Source organism: Mustela putorius, unplaced genomic scaffold (genome assembly GCF_011764305.1).
Source record: "Mustela putorius furo isolate JIRA1106 unplaced genomic scaffold, ASM1176430v1.1 tig00000487_pilon_pilon_pilon, whole genome shotgun sequence".
Lineage (NCBI taxonomy): Eukaryota > Metazoa > Chordata > Mammalia > Carnivora > Mustelidae > Mustela > Mustela putorius.
In genome coordinates this window covers 1,795,238-1,818,505 of record NW_025421399.1, presented here as the reverse complement: position 1 = coordinate 1,818,505, position 23,268 = coordinate 1,795,238, and the positions used below count along the sequence as shown (strand labels likewise).

At 40.9% G+C, this 23,268-nt stretch overlaps 1 protein-coding gene across 11 annotated transcripts in view; it reads left to right on the top strand.

The window, feature by feature from the left end:
• Positions 1-23,268, top strand: part of BRCA1 (BRCA1 DNA repair associated) — a 67,632-nt gene that overhangs the window by 2,394 nt on the left and 41,970 nt on the right. For 10 of the 11 annotated variants that reach the window (XM_004772611.3, XM_004772612.3, XM_045080745.1 and 7 more), the window contains exons 3-6: positions 9,930-9,983; positions 19,629-19,706; positions 21,083-21,171; positions 21,750-21,889. In XM_004772611.3, coding sequence (XP_004772668.1) covers positions 9,930-9,983; positions 19,629-19,706; positions 21,083-21,171; positions 21,750-21,889 — 361 coding nt within the window. The remainder of the gene's footprint in view (positions 1-9,929; positions 9,984-19,628; positions 19,707-21,082; positions 21,172-21,749; positions 21,890-23,268) is intronic. The other variant, XM_013045927.2, reaches the window with a different exon arrangement.

The window sequence follows — 23,268 nt, the reverse complement described above, 5'->3', positions numbered from 1 at the left end:
TATTGAAATAAGAATACTTGGTGGACGGGGGTGCGTGCCTGGGTGGCTCAGTTGGTTTAGCGTCTGCATCCCACTCAGGTTATGATCCTGGGATCCTAGAATCAAACCCCAAGTTGGGCTCCCTACTCAGTGGGGAATCTGCTTTTCCTTCTCCCTCTGTCCCTCCCCCTTCTTGAGTTTTCTCTTTCTCTCTTAATAAATAAAATCTTAAAAAAAATAAGGGGCGCCTGGGTGGCTCAGTGGGTTAAGCCTCTGCCTTCGGCCCGGGTCGTTATCTCAGGGTCCTGGGATCCAGTCCCGTGTCCGGTTCTCTGCTCAGCAGGGAGCCTGCTTCCTCCTCTCTCTCTCTCTGCCTGCCTCTCTACCTACTTGTGATCTCTCTCTGTCAAATGAATAAATAAAATCTTTAAAAAAAAAATAAAATAAAGAATATAGGGGTGCCTGGCTGGCTCAGTTGGTAGAGCATGCAATTCTTGATCTTGGGGTTGTGGGTTTGAGCCCCATGTTGGATGTAGAGATCACGTGAAAATAGATTTTTTTTTAAAAAGATTTATTTATTTGAGGGGCACCTGGGTGGCTAAGTGGGTTAAAGCCTCTGCCTTCGGTTCAGGTCATGATCCCAGGGTCCTGGAATCAAGCCCCACTTCGGGCTCTCTGCTCAGCGGGGAGCCTGCTTCTCCCTCCCTGTCTCTACCTGCCTCTCTGCCTACTTGTGATCTCTGTCAAATAAATAAATAAATAATCTTAAAAAAAAAAAAAAAGATTTTATCTATTTGAGAGAGAGAGAATGAGAGAAGGAGAGAACATGAGAAAGGGGGGGTCAGAGGGAGAAGCATACTCCCTGCTCAGCAGGGAGCTCAATGCGGGTCTCTCCACTCTCCCTGCACTCCAGGATCACAACCTGAGCCAAAAGCATTTGCCCAACCAACTGAGCCACCCAGGTGCCCAAAAAGAAAATCTTAAAAAAAAAAAGAATACTCCAAATCATCAAAACCTTTGGCAAGTCTCTGACTTTTTGAGTACGCCTTTATTTTTCTTTATCTATAAAGAGGGAGCTAGAATATTAAAAATATTCAAGGTTTTTTTGTTTTTGTTTTTAAGATTTTATTTAATCATTTGACAGAGAGTGAGAGCACAAAGCCAGAAGACAGAGGATGAGGGAGAAGCAGACTGTCCAATGAGCAGGGAGCCTGATGTGGGACTCGATCCCAGGACCCTGGGATCATGACCTTAGCTGAAGGCAGCTGCTTAACTGACTGAGCCACTCAGGCACCCCTCAAGGTCTTTTTTTCCAGTTGAAACATAATTTATCTACAGTGAAATGCAGACATCTTAAGTGTGCAAGTCAATGAGTTTTGACAAGTGTCTATCTGTGTGACCTAGTCAAGATATAGAACAGATCTGTCAATCCAGGAAGTTTTCTTGTGTGTATTCAGGAGCTCTTAATTTGCTGACCCTCCTCGACCCTTAGAGGCCTATGGCTAGAACTTTATTTCAACATAATTGGTTTCTTGTATAATTTTATATTTTTTTAATTTTATGCACATAAAAGCATTATTCTGGGAAGGGTGTTTATGGGATTCACCAGCTGCCAAAGGGGGTCTATGGCACAATACAGGTTATGAACCCCAAGCAGTCACTAGGTAATATCTATGTTATTTGCTAAATCTACAAAATAATTAAAAGCTATACCTTAGGCTGTCTTGGTGAAAAGCCATAAAGGAACCTTAGAAGAATTTTTGTCTACCCTCTTTCATCTTATTCCTTTTATTCTGGTCAATCTGGCCTCTTGGTTTTGTTTTGTTTTGTTTTTAATATTTTATTTATTTATTTGACAGACAGAGATCACAAGTAGGCAGAGAGGCAGGCAGAAAGAGAGGAGGAAGCAGGCTCCCCGCTGAGCAGAGAGCCCGATGTGGGGCTCGATCCCAGGAACCTAGGATCATGACCCGAGCCGAAGGCCGAGGCTTTAACCCACTGAGCCACCCAGGCGCCCCTTGGTTTTGTTTTTTGTTTTTTAAGTAGGTTCCATGCCCAGCATGGAGCCTAATGTGGAGCTTGAACTCAGAACCCTGAGATCAAGACTTGAGCTGAGATCGAGTTGGATGCTGGGCAACTGTGTGGTTCAGTTGGTTAATTGTCTGCCTTTGGCTGAGGTCATGATGCCAGGGTTTGGGGATCGACTCCCACATCGTGCTCCTTGCTCAGCCGGGAGTCTGCTTCTCCCTCTCCCTCTGCCTCTCACTCCTCCCGCCTCCCGTGCTCTCTCGCATGCGCACTCTCTGTCTCTCTCTCAAATAAATAAGTAAAATCTTAAAAAAAAAACCCACCACTTTTTCAGAGAGGCATTTCTAGACAACCCTATTTAAAGTGATAAAACCATTACCCCCAATACACTATTTCCCTTTCCTATTTTTTACCCCCATAGCTTTTATTACTATCTAATATTCTGTATAATTTGTTTATTCTTTTTCTCTACCCTTATAGGATTAAAACTCCATGAAAGCAAGGGTTTTTATTTCTTTTGATTACTTCCATGTCCTTAGTAGTTAGAGCAATGTACTTGGGACATAGTAGCCACTCACTAAATGTTTGTTGAAGGTATTAAATAATAAGCTAAATTGGTCCTTTGATAGTTTAATGGTTTTTAATATTGTGATGGATAGTGGTGGGTAATATTCAAAAGGTAAATTGGAAAGCTTTATCTATTGCCCCTTCAATAAAGGAGAGTAAATTCAAGTACATTTCTCTTTGTGCTTCAAAGTTGTTGTTCGTATTTGGAGTCAAGTAAATTAGATTAAAGAAAATGCAAGTCGTGTTCCCAGAGAGATACAAGATTTGTAAGTAACCCCCCTCTCCCTTGCCCCTGAACATTTCAGCTAAATAAAAACAAGAGCTAAATGAGATTTATAGCCTACTGTATGAATCATCAGAGCCAGAGAAGCAGGAAATGACAACCGGAAAAAAAAAAATTGCTTTTGAAATAGCATAAAACTTACTCATGATATTTACAAAGAGTGATCAGAAAGTCTTGAATAGTGTGGCATCCGGGTCCATTTATTTTATATTTCCACGAGACTCAGTTATAAAAATATAATGTTCTTTCTCATTGTGGCAAATTAAACCATCAATTAAAAAGCTCAGATATATAAAAAACAGATGCAAGAATGAAAGTTAATGGTAAATTATCATTTTCAACTAGCAGTTGTATGTTTTCCAACTCCCTATTTTTTAAAATCTATTTTCTATTAACAATAGCCTTAGATTTTTTATTATTTATTTTATTTCATTTTCTATATACTTTATATATATATATATTTTAAAGGTTTTATTTATTTATTTGACAGGGAGAGAGAGATCACAAGTAGGCAGAGAGGTAGGCAGAGAGAGAGAGGGAAGCAGGCTCCCCGCTGAGCAGAGAGCCCAATGTGGGGCTCGATCCCAGGACCCTGAGATCATGACCTGAGCCGAAGACAGAGACTTAACCCACAGAGCCACCCAGGCACCCCTGATTTTATCTTATTTTATTTTTAAAAAGATTTTATTTATTCATTTGATAGACAGAGATCACAAGTAGGCAGAGAGGCAGGAAGAGAGAGAGGAGGAAGCAGACTGCCTGCTAAGCAGAGAGCCTGATCTGGGGCTTGATCCTAGGACCCTGAGATCATGACCTGAGCTGAAGGCAGAGGCTTTAACCCACTGAGCAATCCAGGCACCCCAAATATATTTCTTTCTTTCTTTTTTTTAAGATTTTGTTTATTTATTTGACAGAGATCACAAGTAGGCAGAGAGGCAGGCAAAGAGAGAGGGAAGCAGGCTCCCCGCTGAGCAGAGAGCCCAATGCGCGGCTAGATCCCAGGACCCTGGAATCATGACCTGAGCCGAAGACAGAGGCTTAACCCACTAAGCCACCCGGGCGCCCCCCACCCCTGATTTTATTTATTTATTTATTTATTTAAAGATTTTATTTATTTATTTGACAGAGAGAGATCACAAGTAGGCAGAGAGGCAGGCAGAGAGAGAGAGAGAGGAGGAAGCAGGCTCCTGCTGAGCAGAGAGCCCGATGCAGGACTCGATCCCGGGACCCCGAGATCATGACCTCAGCCGAAGGCAGTGGCCCAACCCACTGAGCCACCCAGGTGCCCCCTATTTTATTTTTTATTTTTTTTTTTATTTTTATTTTTATTTATTTTTTTTTTTTATTAATTTGACAGAGAGAAACCACAAGTAGACGGAGAGGCAGGCAGAGAGAGAGAGAGAGAGAAGCAGGCTCCCTGCTGAGCAGAGAGCCCGATGTGGGACTCGATCCCAGGACTCTGAGATCATGACCTGAGCCGAAGGCAGCGGCTTAACCCACTGAGCCACCCAGGCGCCCCCCCCTATTTTATTTTTTAAAAGATTTTATTTATTTGACAGAGAGAGACAGTGAGACAGTGAATACAAGCAGGGAGAGTGGGAGAGGGAGAAGCAGGCTCCCCACTGAGCGGAGAGCCCAATGCAGGGCTTGATCCCAGGACCCCAGAATTGTGACCTGAGGCAGACGCTTAAATACTGAGCCACCCAGGCGCTCCTCTACTTGGGTTTTTAAACTAAAACTTTTCTTCTCTTCATCGTTAAACTTTAAACTCATCCAAATGGAAAGTTCTAGGATGAGAATCATACCTACTCTACTTTTTGTTCATTTGTTTAATAGTGCCCTTGGGTCGCCTGGGTGGCTCAGTAGGTTCAGCATCTGACATCTGCTCTAGTCATGATCCCAGGGTCCTGGGAATGAGCCCCTGGGCAAGGGCTCCCTGCTCAGTAGGGAGTCTGTTTCTCCCTCTTCCTCTGCCCCTACCGCCCCCCCCCGCCACTCATGCTCATGAACTCTCTCTCAAATAAATAAAAAGTTTAAAACAAAAAGTGCGCAAAACAGTATAATTTTCAATCGTGTCTTAATAAATGATTCCTGATTATGACTGGAAACAGTGTTCCAGTAGCTAAAGGGTAGGCTTCCAGCTTCTTTTTTTTTTTTTTTTTTAAAGAGTTTATTTACTTATTGGACAGAGAGAGAGAACTCAAGCAGGCAGAGGGAAAACAGCCTCTCCACTGAAGAGTGAGCCCAATGCGGGGCTCAATCCCCATGAACTGAGCTAAAGCTGCTTAACCAACTGAACCACCCGGGCACCTCCCCACCCCTCCCCTTCTAAAAAACATTTTATTTATTTATTTGACACAGAGAGAGAGAGATCACAAGTAGGCAGAGAGGCAGGCAGAGGTGGGGGTGGGGTGAAGCGGGGAGAGGGTGGGAAGCAGGCTCCCTGCTAAGCAGAGAGCCTGATGTGTGTGCAGCTTGCCCTGAGATCAGGGCCTGAGCCAAAGGCAGAGGCTTAACCCACAGAGCCACCCAGGCACTCCGTGGGTTCCAGGTTCTTTGAGATCCCTTGAGCTAAAATATACCTTTTGTTAGCCTCTCTTTAAATTACCGATGTTGTTTATTTCTTCCTTTCTAACTTTTTACACAGGACTCTATAAAATTTTTGACTTTCAGAAGAGTTTGCTAAAATGTGTATCCTGGTAGGTGGTGGTGGTTTTCAGCTTATCTTTCTAATCACTTACACCCATGCTGGAAGCCCAAAATTCAAATACAGTAAGTCTAAAATGTTGCCGAAACAAGAAGAATTTAAAATATTTGAATCACTTTCATAGTGAACACTTACTTTCATCAGATCTAGAAGAGGACTTTTTTCATTCCCGTTCCCTCTTCTTCTTCTTCTTTTTTTTTTTTTTTAAGATTTTATTTATTTATTTATTTGACAGAGATCACAAGTAGGCAGAGAGGCAGGCAGAGAGAGAGGGGGAGGCAGGCTCCCTGCCGATCAGAGAGCCTGATGCGGGGCTCGATCCCAGGACCCTGAGACCATGACCTGAGCCGAAGGTAGAGGCTTTAACCCACTGAGCCACCCAGGCACCCCCTTCTTCCTTTTTTTTTTTTAAGATTTTATTTATTTATTTGAGTGAAAGAGCATGAGTGGGATGGGGGGAGAGGGGAGCAGCAGGCAGAGGGAGAAGGAGGCTCCCCACTGAGCAGGGAGCCTGATGTGATGCTGGGCTTGATCCCAGGACCCTGGGATCATGGCGTGAGCCAAAGGCAGATGCTTAACCAACTGAGCCACCCAGAGGCCCTTTTCCCCATTCCCTCTTCAAAAGCTTTTTTTCAACAGTCCTTACCTTTTTACATTTCGAAGTTTTCATCCATTTAAAGTTTGTGTTTACAGTATGTTTGTATAGCTCGGCTTATAATTACCATACTGAAACATAATTATTTCAGAGTTGAGTCAGTGGTGAGAATGAAAGCCATCTGGTATCATAGCTAAATCCAATTTCGCCTTTACTGAGAATTTCTTTGATATGTAGCTTATCTGAGGATTTGTGATTTAGTAGCAAATCAGAGTTCCCTTTGTCGGTGGTTTTTCTTTTTAAAAATCACATTAGGTCCGGATAATAATTCTCGCTTTGGTACAAGTCATCTCAGGTTGTGAACATTTTCCTAAGTAACATTTAATTTTATTCTGACAATAACCTCAAGAGACTGTTAGAGTGGGTAACAGAAGGAACCTGGGATTCGGGTCGAGGGCTTGGCCTGAGGTCACTCTGCTAATAAAAAAAGAGACCGGGTAGTAGAAACCTGGCCTTCTGACTTCCTGTGATATTTTCTTCTCTGTTACCTGTACTGCGTCAGAAACCGTGTGATCACAAGAGTTGTGTTACCAAACCTTTCACAACGAGGCTATTGTCCCCCAGCTTTTCCTGGGATCCTTTTCTAAAAAGTGAAACACGTAATGAAAAGACCCACATTCCTGCCACACACAGATGGCCTGTTGTTTGATGTCCTGGCTGAACTATACCAAAAATCGGTTGCTGAAGTTCTCATTCAGAATAAAAGATAAAGACTTAAAATCGCCTATAGATTCCTACCTGCTCAGGTTCCCAGATGCCAGCCTGACCTCTTGTACTAGTGCTTGCCCCATGGCCTGCTCCCTGACCTTCAGAAATACCAGGCAGGGACCTGCTCAGAGTCTGCCTTCTCTGTTCCCTCTGCTGCAATGTTCTTCCCCCAATGATTGCACAGCCTGTTTCCTCACATTATGCAACTGTCTGCCAATGTCATCTCAGCGAGGCCTTTCTTGGTCACTCTGTATACAATGTCCCCCCACCCAGCACTCTCTGTCCCTGTTACAGGTCTTTATTTTCATTTTTAGCTCTTATTCCCATATGTTCTTGTTTAATTCTCAGCTGTCTTACCATAACCTGAATCAAAGTTCTATAAAGACAGGCTTTGTTTTGTCTCCTGCTCTACCTCCCCCTCTAGGAATTGTACTTGTGTATAATTCCTTGTTGTATTAGTAAGTGAAATAATCTCAGGAAGATACTAAGATTTTGTGAATAGACTGGTAGGGATGGGAATTTGGGTGACAAAGTTTTCTTTTCTCAAAATTTTAATAGTTTTCTAAATTTATTTTTTTATTTTCTAAATTTTCTATGGTGAGTATTTATTACATTGTTTTTTTACAAAGTAAGCACAAGCCAAGCATCATGTACCTCCTAAAGTGACATAATAAGTCCTAGCACACAATACCACCTGTGAAATGTTTTTGTCAAAAAATTGAATCTGGGGCACCTGGGTGGCTCAGTGGGTTAAAGCTCGTCTTCAGCTCAGGTCATGATCCCAGGGTCCTGGGATCAATCCCGGCTTCAGGCTCTCTGCTCAGCGGGGACCTGCTTCCCCCTTTTTCTGCCTGCCTCTCTGCTTACTTGTGATCTCTCTCTCTCTCTGTCAAATAAATAAAATCATTTTAAAAAATGGTACAGATCAAATGACCTGCTTTTTAAAATAATTGACAAGGGGGAAAAGGGGAGTGAGATCTATAGATTAAAAGATACCTAAGATACATCAGTCAAATGCAGTGCATGGATCTTGTTTGAATCCTGATCTACATAGATATTAAATTTTAAGAGACAGTGAGGGAAGTTAGCATATTGTATATTAGATGATATAAAGGAATTATTATTTTTTAAAAAATTCACTTATGTATTTGAGAGAGAATGTGGCAGGGAGGGACAGAGGGAGAAAGAATTTTAAGCAGACTCCATGCTGAGCACAGAGCTCAATCTCATAACCCTGAGATCAGGGCCTGAAACCAAGAGTCAAACACTTAAGCAACTTTCCACCCAAGTGCCCCTAAAGAAAATTATTATTATTATTATTTTTAGGATTTTATTTATTTGACAGAGACACAGCGAGAGAGGGAAAACAAGCAGGGGAAGTGGGAGAGGGAGAAGCAGGCTTCCCACTGAGCAGAGAGCCCGATGTGGGACTCGATCCCAGGACCTTGGGATCATGACTTGAGCCAAAGGCAGATGCTTAACGACTGAGCCAAGCAGGCACCCCGAAAATTAATTTTTGAGAGTAGTATTGTTTCATGGTTACCCTAAAAAGATCTTTGCCTTTTAAAAATATGTTTTGAAATATTTATAGATGAAATGAATGACTCCTGGGATTTATTTTAAAATGATCTGGGCCTTGTTGGGTGGGTGTTTGTACAGAGGTCGTAAGACTTTGAGTAAAGCTCAAAGTAAGCTTTGAGTTGATAATTGTAACTAAGTGATGGTATGTGGGGTTTATTTTACTGTTATTTGTGTAAATGCTTGAAATTTTCCATATTAAGAAATTTAAGTGGTGGGTATGCCTGCCTGGGTGGCTCAGTCAGTTGAGTGTCTGCCTTCAACTCAGGTCATGATCCTAGGGTCCTGGGATCGAGTTTCGAGTCTGGCTCCCTGCTCAGCTGCAATTCTGCTTCTCCCTCTGCCTGCAATTCCCCATGCATATCCTCTCTCTCTCTCTCTCTCTGACAAATAAATAAAATCTTAAAAAAAAAAAAAAGAAATTTAAGGGGTACCTTTCTGGCTCAGTCCATAGAGCACGAGACTGTTCATCTCAGGGTGGTGAGTTCGAGCCCCACATTGGGTCTAGCAATTACTTGAAAGAAAGAAAGAAATTTAAAATAAAAAGGCACTCGCGCCAAAAAAAAAAAAATAATAATAATGTGCTGTGAGATGACCCAAAAGAAATACAAGAAGTTTGTTATCTTCATGGCACTTTAAGTTTAGTTAAGGTATAGGATGTTCCCCACAAATTTAGCTTGAAAAATGTATCAGTGAAAACTAATAAATAATAGATTAATGTCAGCCAATTGTTTTTAAAGATTTTATTTATTTATTTATTTATTTGACAGAGAGAGCATAAGTAGGGGGAGTGGCAGGCAGAGGGAGAGGGAGAAGCAGGCTCCCCACAGAGCAGGGACCCTGATGTGGGACTCGATTCCAGGACCCCGGGATCATGACCCGAGCCAAAGGCAGTCGCTTAACCAACTGAACCATCCAGGTGTACCTCAGCCAATCTTTTATTTTATTTATTTATTTATTTATTTTTAAAGATTTTATTTATTTATTTGACAGACAGAGATCACAAGTAGGCAGAGAGGCAGGCAGAGAGAGAAAGAGAGAGAGAGAGAGGGAAGCAGGCTTCCTGCGGAGCAGAGAGCCCGATGCGGGGCTCGATCCCAGGACCCTGAGATCATGACCCGAGCCGAAGGCAGCAGCCCAAACCACTGAGCCACCCAGGCACCCCACAGCCAATCTTTTAAATGCAAAAAATAATAGAGAGTATGGAAAAGAGTGTAATATATTCTGTTTTGAGGGCTGAAAGCTCAGAAATGTAAGGATCAAATTCTCTGCTATTTTAGCAGACATTTAATATTTATTAAATGAACTTAAAGCCTTACCTTGACTCAGTTATAGCAGCTTAAAATTGCACTTCTTTACCAAGAATTTATTTATATTGAAATGAATTATTGAGCCTTCTTTCTTTCCCCCCCCTATCCTTCTAGTCTGGAGTTGATCAAAGAGCCTGTTTCCACAAAGTGTGATCACATATTTTGCAAGTAAGTTTGAATGTTTCATGTGGCTCTGTTATTTAGCTTTTTTACTTATTCTTTACCACACAGGAAATACCTAACTTTATAGAAGCTTTAGCTTAAGTGAAAGTTAAGTGTAAAAGAAAAACCGAACTCTGTTTCACTCCAGCTAGGAGTACTTAGAAAACCTGTGGAAGTTGGTTGTAACCATAGTTCCTGGGAAAATATTGGCACATTTATCTAGTGGGATATGAAATCATTCTGAACAGCTGTTTGTGTTTGTGGCCATGGTAAAAGCAGATTGCCAGCAATTGTGCAATAAGCAATTTCCCAGTTTCTCCTTTCTGTTATTTCTGTTCGTCACTCTGCTTTCTCCCTTCTAAGGTTCAATGTTTGCCTGCTTCATAATCCTTGTGAAGATAGGAAAGGATCTGATATCAGTTTATATTTAGGCTGAAATTAATTCATACCAATGATTCAAGTTATATTTACATTTTTAAGGATCTTGCCTTTTGAAGATGTTTCTTGATGAAAGAATTTGGAAAAACATTTGGTAGGTGATTTGGTGGAACAAAGGAGTTCTCTCCTCGTTGTAAAGCCGTGATTGACACTTGCTCTGAATGCCAACTAATTTGTTTTTAGATATTTTTCCTTTTTAAATCGGAAATGAAAGCCATGTCTATGGTAATGAGTTTACCATCATAAAAGGTTATATGATGGCAGAACATGTTTCCCTTCTGCCCCCTAGCCACTGTCTCTCCCTTCCCTCCATGTCTGCACCCAAAGTGGAGCTCAGATTTCCAACCCTGAGATCAAGAGTTGCATGCTCTACTAACTGAACCAGCCAGGTGCCCCCTCAGGAATTTTTTTTTCTTTTTAAGGAATTTTTCAATTCAGGCATTCTTTTTTTTTTTAAGATTTTATTTATTTATTTGACAGACAGAGATCACAGGTAGGCAGAGAGGCAGACAGAGAGTGGGGGGAAGCAGGCTCTCTGCCGAGGGGGGAAGCAGGCTCTCTGCCGAGCGGAGAGCCGGATGTGGTGCTTGGGATCTTGGGATCATGACCTGAGCTGAAGGCAGAGGCTTTAATCCACTGAGCCACCCAGGCACCCCTAATTCAGGCATTCTGAATTTGGGATTTGTGAATGGTTTTCATGAATGTCCAAGGATTATATTTGGTTTTAAACGTAATTGTATTTTTTTTAAAAAGATTTTATTTATCTATTTGACAGAGACAGAGATCACAAGTAGGCAGAGAGGCAGGCAGAGAGATAGGGAGAAGCAGGCTTCCTGCTGAGCAGAGAACCTGATGCGAGGCTCCATCCCAGGACCCTGAGATCATGACCTGAGCTGAAGGCAGAGGCTTCACCCAGGTGTCCGTTAAACCTAATTGTATTAGGAGCTATAGTCATGTGCAGTTTCCTGGGAAAGACAGTCCATAATTTTCGTCAGATTCTTAGAGTGTTTCCATAACCTAAAAAAGTGAAGAGCTTCTGTGATAAGGATAAGGAGGGCTGGCTGAAGCTGAAGGAAACCTGTTCCCCTGGAGGGATTTCCGAACGCTAGCTGGCCCCTTCCTTTGCCTGAGTTCTACTTTATTCTTCCCATTTGTCTGTCCCAATAAGGATCCAGAACCCATTCCCACTGCCTCTCACCCCTTTCCCATGCCACCCCACTGTCCTAGATCTGCTCCCATGAATTTCCTTCTGATTTCTGAGGCCCTTCTCCCTGTCAGGTGCCAGACCGCACAACTGATCACTCTGCTTTAAGAATTTCTAGTTTTGTGGCCCCTGGAGGGAATCTTCTCAAACTATTGTGGTGTAGAATTGGTTTCTTTGAGATTGATACTTTTGTGAAACAAAATTTAAAAGTCCCAGTACTGGGATGCCTGGGTGGCTCAGTCATTGAGGGTCTGCCTTCAGCTCAGGTCGTGATCCTGGTGGTCCTGGGATCAAGCCCTGCATCTGGATCCCTGCTCTGTGGGGAGTCTGCTTCTCCCTCTCCCTCCACCTGCCACTCCCCTTGCTTGTGCTGTCTCAATCTCTGTCAAATAAATAAAAAACATCTTTTTTTTTTTTTTTAAACCTTTAAAAAATAAATAAAAGACCCAGTATTTTAAAAGTTATAGATAGATGAAAATTAACCTTTTAAATGCTGAACTTTCACTGTTTCTCCATGAGAATCGTTCTGAAATGTACTGTATGCTCTCCTGTCACCTTGAGTAATGAATACATAATATTATAACGAGTAAAGAAGAGATTGCATTGTGAACATTCATTACTTTGAGAGCTTATGGAAGAAGGAAATTATAGGTAGAGTAAATAATATGAGCAAAGGTATGAAGAGAAGAAAGTAGACCCTCCAGGGAAAAGAAACTAACTTTGCAAACATGTATAGGAGTAGTGCTGGGGGGCGCCTGGGTGGCTCAGTCTGACTTTAGCTGTGGTTGTGATCTCTGCAATCCAGGCAAGTGATGAGCCCGTGTCAGAGAGGTTTGATGGCTAGAGACATTAAGATCATGGTATCAGTGAATTCTGGAATTTAGCAATGGGTTGGTACATCAGAGATGTAGAAATAGGCAAGACATGGAAAATCTAGCAAATAGATTGAACATAGTCTCTCAGGAGTCTAGGAGCAAAAATGAACACAAGTGTAGGGTAGTGGTTGTAAGGGAAGAGTCGTGGCAGGGATTCAGCCATAGGATGCTGAGGGTTAGGGTTAAGATTCCTGTCCCTAAGAGACAAGAACATTGGCCCATGAGACTGGGATACCGGGCAAGGAACTTAGGCACTATCTTCAGGATGAAGAGCTCAAGACAGATTCTTAATCATTGGGACTAAATAAAAACTAGAGGTTTGCTCAAGAAGATAGATCTCTAATATCGAAACTGACAAGGTTTGGTGGGACCAGCAACACAGTGGATGCTGAGGTGCTAAGTTATGGAGCACTCAGGGTCTTTATTTCCTTTAACTAAGGCCTGCATTGGTTCATGATCTGTTGGCAGGAATCCAGGGCACCTCCATTGTAATGAAAGGAAGCCAAAAGTCATCCTGCCTTTATTTTGCCCAGACTTAGAACTATTAATTTATTGCTTCCTGCCAGGATAGATTTGGATCAACAGCTCAAAATTAGATGAGTTTCCATAACATTATAAATCTGCTCTGGGTGCACACATGCTCAGAAATGAGTACTCTAAACGTCCCCCCAAATTAGTTTGTGTCACTGTGATTTTACTGTTTTCTTATCAGCTTTAAAAATCTGATGCCACTCTTTAGAAAACATACTACATTGGCTTTAAAAATATATTGTCTTTCCCTAAGCATTGGGCTTTAGAAATTGAAGAGGCTAAAAACTTGGGATGCCTGGCTGGCACGTGACTCTTGGTCTTGGAGTTATTAATTTGAGCCCCACATTGGGTGTGGGGATAAAAAGAAAATACAGTCTTCGGGACGTGTGGGTGACTTGGTCAATTAAGCATCTGCCTCCGGCTCAGGTCATAATCTTAAGGTCCTGGGATTGAGCTCCACATCAAGCTACCTGCTCAGCAGGGAGTCTGCTTCTCCCTCTGCCTACCACTCCTGCTTGTGCCCTCACGTGCACGTGCTTTCTCTCTGACAAAAAAAAAAAGAAAAAAAAAAAAGACGACTCAGACATTTTTACTGAGAACCTCATATAGAACTTATATATGTGTGTGTTCTCATTTGATTGGCATATCACATGTATTCCTCAGAGCTCGGGAACAGAATTTAACAAATTCTTCTCAGCCTTGAATGATACACCAATGTTCCATTGATCTGTGGGTACTTTCCTTATCTTAGTCTTTTCAAGTCATGTACAAGTTCATTTTCTCTTTTGAGTTTAGTAAATAACCTTGAGGCATCTGTTCATTTTCTAGCATAAGGAAAGATTGGAACCTATATTTTGGTTGATTTCTACCTACCTAGTTCCCCTGCATTTTTTGTGTAATTATTGTACAGGCTACAACACTCTGTAATGTAGCTTGTCCCTCTTGGCTTAGTTGCTCTATGCTGCAATATTCTATTTGGGAGATTCCCTCCCTTACCTTCCCATGAACTGTGTAATTATACCATTTGCCAGTGTAATGCACTGATTCCTCCTAGGGCCATTATGGTAGCATATGGGTAGGATTTGCATCTTTTCAAGGAGTGGTAGCTTCAGTCTGTGGCTATTTAAATACATACAATGCAGGTAACTTTTTTTAAAAAATTTTTTTATTAACATAAAATGCATTATTAGCCCCAGGGGTACAGGTCTGTGAATCGCCAGGTTTACACACTTCACAGCACTCACCATAGCACATACCCTCCCCAATGTCCATAAACCCACCACCCGCTCCCTCCCCCATCCCCCCAGCAATCCTCAGTTTGTTTTGTGAGATTAAGAGTCTCTTATGGTTTGTCTCCCTTCTGATCCCATCTTGTTTCATTTATTCTTTTCCTACCCCCTAAACCCCCCACATTGCCTCTCAGCTTCCTTATATCAGGGAGATCATATGATAATTGTCTTTCTCTGATCGACTTATTTCGCTAAGCATAATACCCTCTAGTTCCATTCATGTCCTCGCAAATGGCAAGATTTCTTTTCTTTTTTTTTAAAGATTTTATTTATTTATTTGACAGAGAAATTACAAGTATACTGAGAGGCAGGCAGAGAGGCAGAGAGAGAGAGAAGGAAGCAGGCTCCCTGCTGAGCAGAGAGCCCGATGCGGGACTCGATCCCAGGACCCTGAGATCATGACCCTTGCCGAAGGCAGTGCCTTAACCCACTGAGCCACCCAGGCGCCCAAGATTTCTTTTCTTTTGATGGCTGCATAGTATTCCATTGTACATATACCACGTCTTCTTTATCCATTCATCTGTTGATGGACATCTAGGTTCTTTCCATAGTTTGGCTATTGTGGACATTGCTGCTATAAACATTCGGGTGCACATGCCCCTTCGGAGCACTACATTTGTATCTGTCTCTTTTTTTTTTTTTTTTTCTTTTTTTGACACACAGAGAGATCACATGTAGGCAGAGAGGCAGGCAGAGAGAGACGGGGGAAGCAGGTTCCCTGCTGAGCAGAGAGCCCAATGTGGGACTTGATCCCAGGACCCTGAGATCATGACCTGAGCTGAAGGTAGAGGCTTAACCCACTGAGCCATCCAGGCGCCCATTACATTTGTATCTTTAGGGTAAATACCCACTAGTGCAATTACTGGGTCGTAGGGTAGCTCTATTTTCAATTTTTTGAAGAACCTCCATGCTGTTTTCCAGAATGGTTGCACCAGCTTGCATTCCCACCAACAGTGTAGGAGGGTTCCCCTTTCTCCGCATCCTCGCCAGCATCTGTCATTTCCTGACTTGTTAATTTTAGCTATTCTGACTGGTGTGAGGTGGTATCTCATTGTGGTTTTGATTTGTATTTCCCTGATGCCAAGTGATGCTGAGCACTTTTTCATGTGTCTGATAGCCATCTGGATGTCTTCTTTGCAGAAATGTCTGTTCACGTCCTTTGCCCATTTCTGGATTGGATTATTTGTTTTTTGGGTGTTGAGTTTGATAAGGTTGCAGGTAGCTTGTTGATACCCCTTTCCTTTACACTATAGAATTGTTGAGCACAGCACAGTCATGGAGCATCTGTACAGGTGAAGAAGAAACCTAGTCTTGACTGTTCCTAGGGCCCGTCTGTACTGTCAGATGAAGACAATACAGCAGGGTTGTTGTGTAAAGTAAGAGAGGGCACTGCATGTTTGGGAACATGGTCAGTAAAAAGTGCTCTCTGCTGGCTTAACCATTCCTGCTGCCTTTTCAACTCCCTTTTTTCTTTAATGGTCCTTTTCACTGCCAATGTCTGCTCCCTTCCTGTCACCTCCCTCACCAGAATATTCTGTTCCTTATGATGGCAGGGATTTTATTTTGCCTTTTGCTGAATCCTCTGCATCTAGAACAGTACTGGACATGTAGTAAAGATCGGTGGTATGAGTGAATCCCTGCTCATAATGAGTGTCCCTGCAGCTGTCTCTACTGCTCTCTTCCCTTTTCCCCTTCCTACTTGTATTTTCTCTAAATCTTCTGTCTTCTTCCTAAGGGAATTTTGATCTTCATAGATACCATCAGTCAGTAGGAATAGTATTTTTTTTTTAAGGAAGTAGACTTATGAGAATATGTTGCATGTGTCCTTCATGTCTTCCTAGCCATATTTGCTGTCTGAGGTAACCACCAAAATTGTTTTCCAGCCAGAGATGCTCTGAGAGCTCACCTGTCCCAGAAGGCTGGAGCCTTCCTCATTCCTTAGACTTCTAGTGAGTGACTTGGTTTTATGCCAACTATCACGGCACACATTGTGAATATGGAAATGAATAAATTTTCTCCCTACCTTGAGCTTTTTTTTTTTTTTTCATTTTTATTGAAATATAATTTACATGCTATAAAATTCACCCATTTTAAGTGTACAGTTCAGGGTTGTGGTTTTTTGTTTTTGTTTTTGAGGGTTTTTTTTCCGTATATTCATAATTGTGCAACCATCACTGCAATCTAAGTTTAGAATTTTTTAAAAAAATTTTTATTTATTTGAGAGAGAGAGAGTGAGTGAGAGGACCTAAGAGAGGAGGGTCAGAGAGAAAAGCAGACTCCCCACTGAGCAAGGAGCTTGACTCAGGGTTTGATCCTGAGACTCTGGGAACATGACCTGAGCTGAAGGTAGATGCCTCATTGACTGAGCCATCCAGGCACCCCAAGTTTAGAACATTTTCATCACCCCCCAAAAGAAACCCTGTACCCATTAGTAGCTACTCCCCATTCCCCTTCCATCTCCTCTTTTGCAACCATAAATCTACTTTTTGTCTCTATAGATTTGTCTATTCTGGGTATTTCATATGAGTGGAATCATACAATGTATGACCTTTTGTGTCTGACTACTTTCACCGAACATGATGTTTTCAAAGTTCATATTGTGGCATATCAATACTTCTTTTTTGTGGTCAAATAATATTTCACTGTGTGTATATACCACATTTTGTCTCTTCATTCAGTAGTTGATGGACATTTGGATTGTTTTTGGCTATAATGGGTAATGCTGCTATGAACACTTGTGTACAAGTTTTGTGTGGACTTATGCTTTCATTTCTCCTGGGAAGAAACTTTAGGAGCAGACTTCCAGAGTCATATGGTAACTCTTTATTTAACTTTTTGAGGAACTGCCGAACTGTTTTCCAAAGTAGCTGCGTTGTTTTCTATTCCCACCAGCAATGAAATGAGGATTTCAGTTTCTCCACATCTTCTGCAACACCTATTTTTCTAAATTATTTTTTAAAGATTTTATTTATTTATTTCAGATAGAAAGAGAGCATGTGCGCACAAGCCAGGAAGAGGGGCAGAGAGAGAAGCAGGCTCCCTGCTGAGCAGGGAGCTCAGTGCAGGGCTCTATCCCAGGACTCTGGGATCATGACCTGAGCCGAAAGTAGATGCTCAACCGCTGAGCCACCCAGCCATCCCTGCAATACATATTTTTAATTATGGCCATCCTAGTAGATGTAAAGTAGCATCTCATCATGGCTTTGGTTTGCATTTTCCTAATGGCTAATAATATTGCGCATCTTTTATGTGCTTATTGACCATTTGTACATCTCCTTTGGAGAAAATTCAAATCCTTTGCCTATTTTTAGTTGGTTTATTTCTCTGTTTATTATTGAGTTGTAAGAGTTATTTATATATGCTGGATATAAGTCTCTTACCAGGTATGTGATTTGCAAATATTTTCTCCCTTTCTGTGGATTGACCCTTTCCTTTCCTTCCTTCCTTCTTTTCTTTCTTTTTAAGAAATTTTATTTATTTGAGAGAGAGAGAGAGAGAGAGTGTGAGCATGAGTCGGGGAGGTAGGGAGGAGCAGAGGGAGAGGGAGAAGCAGACTCCCTGCTGAGCAGTGAACCGGACACAGGGCTCAATCTCAGGACCCTGAGATCATGACCTGAGCCGAAGGCAGATGCTTAACCAACTCAACTACTCAGGCTCCCCCTGGTCCTCACTTTCTTCATGATATTATTTGTAGCAAAGAAGTTCTTAAGTTTGATTTAGTTCAGAGGTACCTGGGTGGCTTCAATGTATCAATGTATCTATTTTTTTCTTTGGTTGTTTGTGTATTTAAGAAATAATTGCTTGAGCACCTGGGTGGCTCAGTGGGTTAAGCCTCTGCCTTTGGCTCAGGTCATGATCTCAGGGTCCTGCGGTCAAGCCCGACATCGGGCTCCCTGCTTGGTGGGAAGCCTGCTTCTCCCTCTCCCACTCCCCAGCTTGTGTTCCCTCTCTCGCTTTGTCTCTCTGTCAAATAAGTAAAAATAAAAATCTTTAATTAAAAAAAAATTATTCAGGGGCGCCTGGGTGGCTCAGTGGGTTAAGCCGCTGCCTTCGGCTCAGGGTCCTGGGATCGAGTCCCACATCGGGCTCTCTGCTGGGCAGGGAGCCTGCTTCTTCCTCTCTCTCTTTCAGCCTGCCTGTCTACCTACTTGTGATCTCTGTCTGTCAAATAAATAAATAAAATATTTAAAAACAAACAAACAAAAAAAACCATTATTCATTTATTTGACAGAGAGAGAGCTTGTCAGGTGCTTGAAGTCCTAAAAGTGGGTTGTGGGGATCATTGTACAACTCCATCAAGTTACTAAAAGTCATTGAACTGTATACTCACAAATGAGGAGGAACATGGTGCTACTTTTTAAAACCTGTTACCTAAATAAATAAAATCTTTTAAGAAGGAGGGGGGGGCTCCTGGGTGGCGCAGTGGGTTAAAAGCCTCTGCCTTGGGCTCAGGTCATGATCCCAGGGTCCTGGGATGGAGCCCCACATTATGCTATCTGCTCAGCAGGGAGCCTGCTTCCCCCTCCCTCTCTGCCTGCCTCTCTGCCTACTTGTGATCTATTTCTCTCTCTCTCTCTGTCAAATAAATAAATAATCTAAAAAAAAAAAAAAAAAAGAAAGAAATCCTTGCTTAGCCCAAGGTCAAACGGTTTATAGTTTTAGTTCTCACATTTAATTCTGTGATCCATTTTGAGTTAACTTCTTGGATTGTGTGTTAGGGTTCTAGCTTCTTCTTTTTGCATGTGACTATTTGGTTGTCCCAGCACTCTATTTGTTGGTACACTATTCTTTTTTTGTTTAATTATCTTGGTGCTATTGTTGAAAATCAATTGACCTCAGATAGATGGGTTTTTCTGTATTCTCTGTTCTGTTTCATCCATGTGTGTCTGTCCTTATGCCAACAACCACACTGTCTTGATTTACTGTAGCTTTGTAGTGACGTGCTGAGTTTTTAATTATAATCATTTTACTTAAACTATTTATCATTTATATCTCATTATTCAGCGGGAAATAATTATGAATATATCATTAAATATGCCATATTAACTTTTTAATAAGTTTTATTTGATCATAACAGTCAGCCATATGCATGTAAGTTCAGTTTTCATAGATCATTGCTTATGTAGTTTGGTTTTCTGCTTATCCAGCATCTAAAAACAATTAAAGCCACTGGTTGTAATTCACCTGCCATTACCTTTAAAATGGCTCTTAAGGGCAGTTGTGAGATTATCTTTTCATGGCTATTTGCCTTTTGAATACTCTCTGCCAAAAAAAAAAAGTAACTTGAATTGTTCTTTTCATTTATAATTTATAGATTTTGTATGCTGAAACTTCTCAACCAGAGGAAAGGACCTTCCAAGTGTCCTTTGTGTAAGAATGATATAACCAAAAGGTACTTAATTTGGGTAGTGATGGGAGGTTGGGCTCAACAGTAGGGAAACAGAAATTCCTTCATAACAGAGCTGGTGCTCCTGTCAAACTATTCATCAGTAGAAAAATGTATAAACGAGTATTGGGTTGACAGAGTAAATTATTTCTGAAGTCATTTTCTTGAAAGTTTTGTGGTAGGTCTGTCTCACAAAGGTATTAGCAATTCATTGCCTCTTTCTAATGCTTCTGAATGGCATAAAAAGTGCAGTCTTACCTAATGTGGGAATGTACCATTCTGCCCCCTTTGTCTCCAGGTCCTGCTTTTCTTTTTCTTTCTTGTAGTTGTTTCTACTTAATTATACACACACAGTGTGTTTATACATTTTGGGTCCCTCCCACCAGGATATAAGTTCTTTTAGGACACTGACTTTTTCTGTCGCCGTCAATGCTGTTTTTCAATGTTTGGCACAGGGTACTCACTTAGATATTTAAAGGAATAAATGAATTATATTGTCCTACAACTTTCCTAAACCAAAATCTCTCTTTGGACATTATCATCTATGATGTGGGAAACAAAGGCAGAAGAAAAATTACTAAACTTCCTTACTACATACAGCCCATTGACAAGTCCCTGAAACAGGCAGAGTGACGTTCTTCTAGGGACTCAACTGCTTCCATGTTGACACTTTGCTAAGGGTAAATGGCAATCTTAGCCTGACCCTCTAGGATCTTTTTAAGTCTATTTAACATATAAAAATTCCTTTATCTCTACCCTCCAAGATCCATATTGGCAATCATCTGCCAAGCATATGACCCACTGATATTCATCTGAAGAGTCTCATGACTAAGGTTTTATTAGACAGTAATAAATGACCTTTTCTTTACAATAGCTAGCCCCCTTAAGGTCCTGGATACCTTGCTTCCAAAATTCCTTAGAGACTTACACTACCCCTAACCCTTCCCAACTTGAAAGTGTATAATGGGCCATTACGTTACATTGAAGTAATATAGTCATCATTTCACAGAAATCCCTGAAAGCTCAAATTAGGAGGTTGGATAGATGAAGTTCAGTTGTTAAGAATGGTAGGTTCTCTATGCAGTGAATTTATATCTACTATTGATTCAGAGTACAGTGTTTTAGATAGTAACAGGCTTTGGGTAGGCTTGAATGGCAAAAAAAAAAAAAAAAAAAAAAAAAATTATGAGAACAACCAATTCTGCCACACAGTTTGTTTTGATGTTTTGATGATAGTGTAAGGTCACTAATAGCTCTTTTCTTGAATGTATTTTTACTGTTGCTACATCTGGCTTTTTGTTTACATATCTTTCCTTATTCTAGTGTCCTTAAAAAGTTGGTAATCCTTTGCTGAGTGTGTTTCTCAAACAATTTAATTTCAGAAGCCTACAAGAAAGTACAAGATTTAGTCAACTAGTTGAAGAGCTGTTGAAAATCATTCATGCTTTTGAGCTTGACACTGGATTGCAGTGTAAGTGTTGCATAGCCCCAGGGGCCAGCACTCAAGTGGCTGTCCATTAAAACTCAGGAAGTTTTCACAGTTATTCTGTGAAGAGGCAATGACACCTTTTGGTCTAGGTTAATTTTAAGTCTTTATCTGTGATTTATTTTTTAAATCATTCCCACTGATCTCACACCTCATTTTATAAGTTCTGAGATACACATTTTTCACAGTTTAGCATCTCCAAAATTAGGAACAATTTACCACCTGTGGTGTGCCATTGTTAATTTAGTATGTTTTCTCTCTAAGTGGGCCAGAAAATAATTGTGTGTCTTGCATCATTGGTACCTTGGATTTAATGAAATATGGTATTAATACACAAATATGTTAGTGCTGAAGTAGGAAGAAAAAGATTAGAAATAATTTTGACAGTCTGTGTGTTTCCTAGGAGTAGACTTTCCAAAGTAGATTAAAAAAATGATAGGTAAGCTTTAATGCATTGTCTTAACAAACCAGATAGCTCATACACAGGATTTCTTTTGGTTCTTTGATACAGTTACTGTATTGTTTTAAACTATAACAATAACATTTTCCTTTGTAATTCATAGTTGCAAACAGCTATAACTTTTCAAAAAAAGAAAATAACTCTCCTGAGCACCTAAAGGAGGAAGTTTCTATTATCCAAAGTATGGGCTATCGAAACCGTGCCAAAAGACTTCGACAGAATGAACCTGAAAACCCCACCTTGGTAAAGCCATTTTCATTTATTCTGGTAACATCTCTTGACTAAGCATTTTGAATTAGTGAAGGTGCTAGATGCTCATGGATTTATATAAAAAGGCAATAAACATCGGTTTGTAAATAGTTAACATGGACTTACATAAAAAGGCAGTAAACATAAAAAGTTAGAGCCACCTGGGTGGCTCAGTCGGTTAAGTGTCCAAATACTAGTTTCAGCTCAGGTCATGATCTGGGGTCCTGGGATCAAGCCCCACATTGGACTCTGTGCTCAATGCAGAGTCTGCTTCAGATTCTCTGTCCCTCTCCCTCCTGCTTGATCGCTAATAAATAAATAAAATCTTTTTTTTTTTAATTTTAAAGATTTTTATTTATTTATTTGACAGAGATCACAAGTAGGCAGAGAGAGGAAGGGAAGCAGGCTCCCCGCTGAGCAGGGTGCCCAATGTGGGGCTTGATCCCAGGACTCTGGGATCATGACCTGAGCGGAAGGCAGAGGCTTTAACCGACTGAGCCACCCAGGCACCCCAATAAATAAAATCTTTAAAAAAATAAAAACTGCTTAAGAAAAAGGCGCTAAACAAGGTCAGATAGTAAATTAAATTCTTAGTCGAGAGTTAGAAATGCCAAGAGAAGGTCCATGTACTTAGTGTGGGCAAGAGAGAGCTTCTGGGTCCATCCCCTGCTTTAGTGCTTTTATCCATTCTGATGTTTGTCTAAAATAGCCTTGAGGTCACTGATGACTTTAAGATTTGAGCTTGCTAGTTTTTAAAATAATCACCTCACAGCAATTCTTCAGGCATGAGGAAGTGTCTTCTAATTTATTTTCTTTGAAAAGTTGCCTGGGAAATAAAGTCAGTCTTTACCATTTGAAAATTGCTTCAACTTAAAAGGTGTAATTGTCAAAGAAAATGCAGTGATTTGCTCTGTTTTTACTTGCGCATGAATGAATAATGCAGATCTTAAAAATAATAGTTCTCATCGTACCAGTATTCATTTTTCAGTAGATGTTAAAGAACTCAAAAAGAAGGAAAGCTTCATCAAAGTGATATTGGATTTTTAAATATTCTTTCCTGTACTGAATGTTCCTGGGATTGCTGGGTTTTTATTCATAACCCTGTTATCAGATATGATTAGAAATGTAAACTAATGATTCTCATTCCCTTTCTATAATACAAAGCATTAGCTTCAAAATACACTTTTCTTCAAAAAAATTACATAGATAATACATATTCAGTTTAGAAATGTTTAAAACAACACAGAGAGGAAAAAATATTTAAACCACACATAACTCGGGACGCCTGGGTGGCTCAGTTGGTTAAGCAGCTGCCTTCGGCTCAGGTCATGATCCCAGCATCCTGGGATCGAGTCCCGCATCGGGCTCCTTGC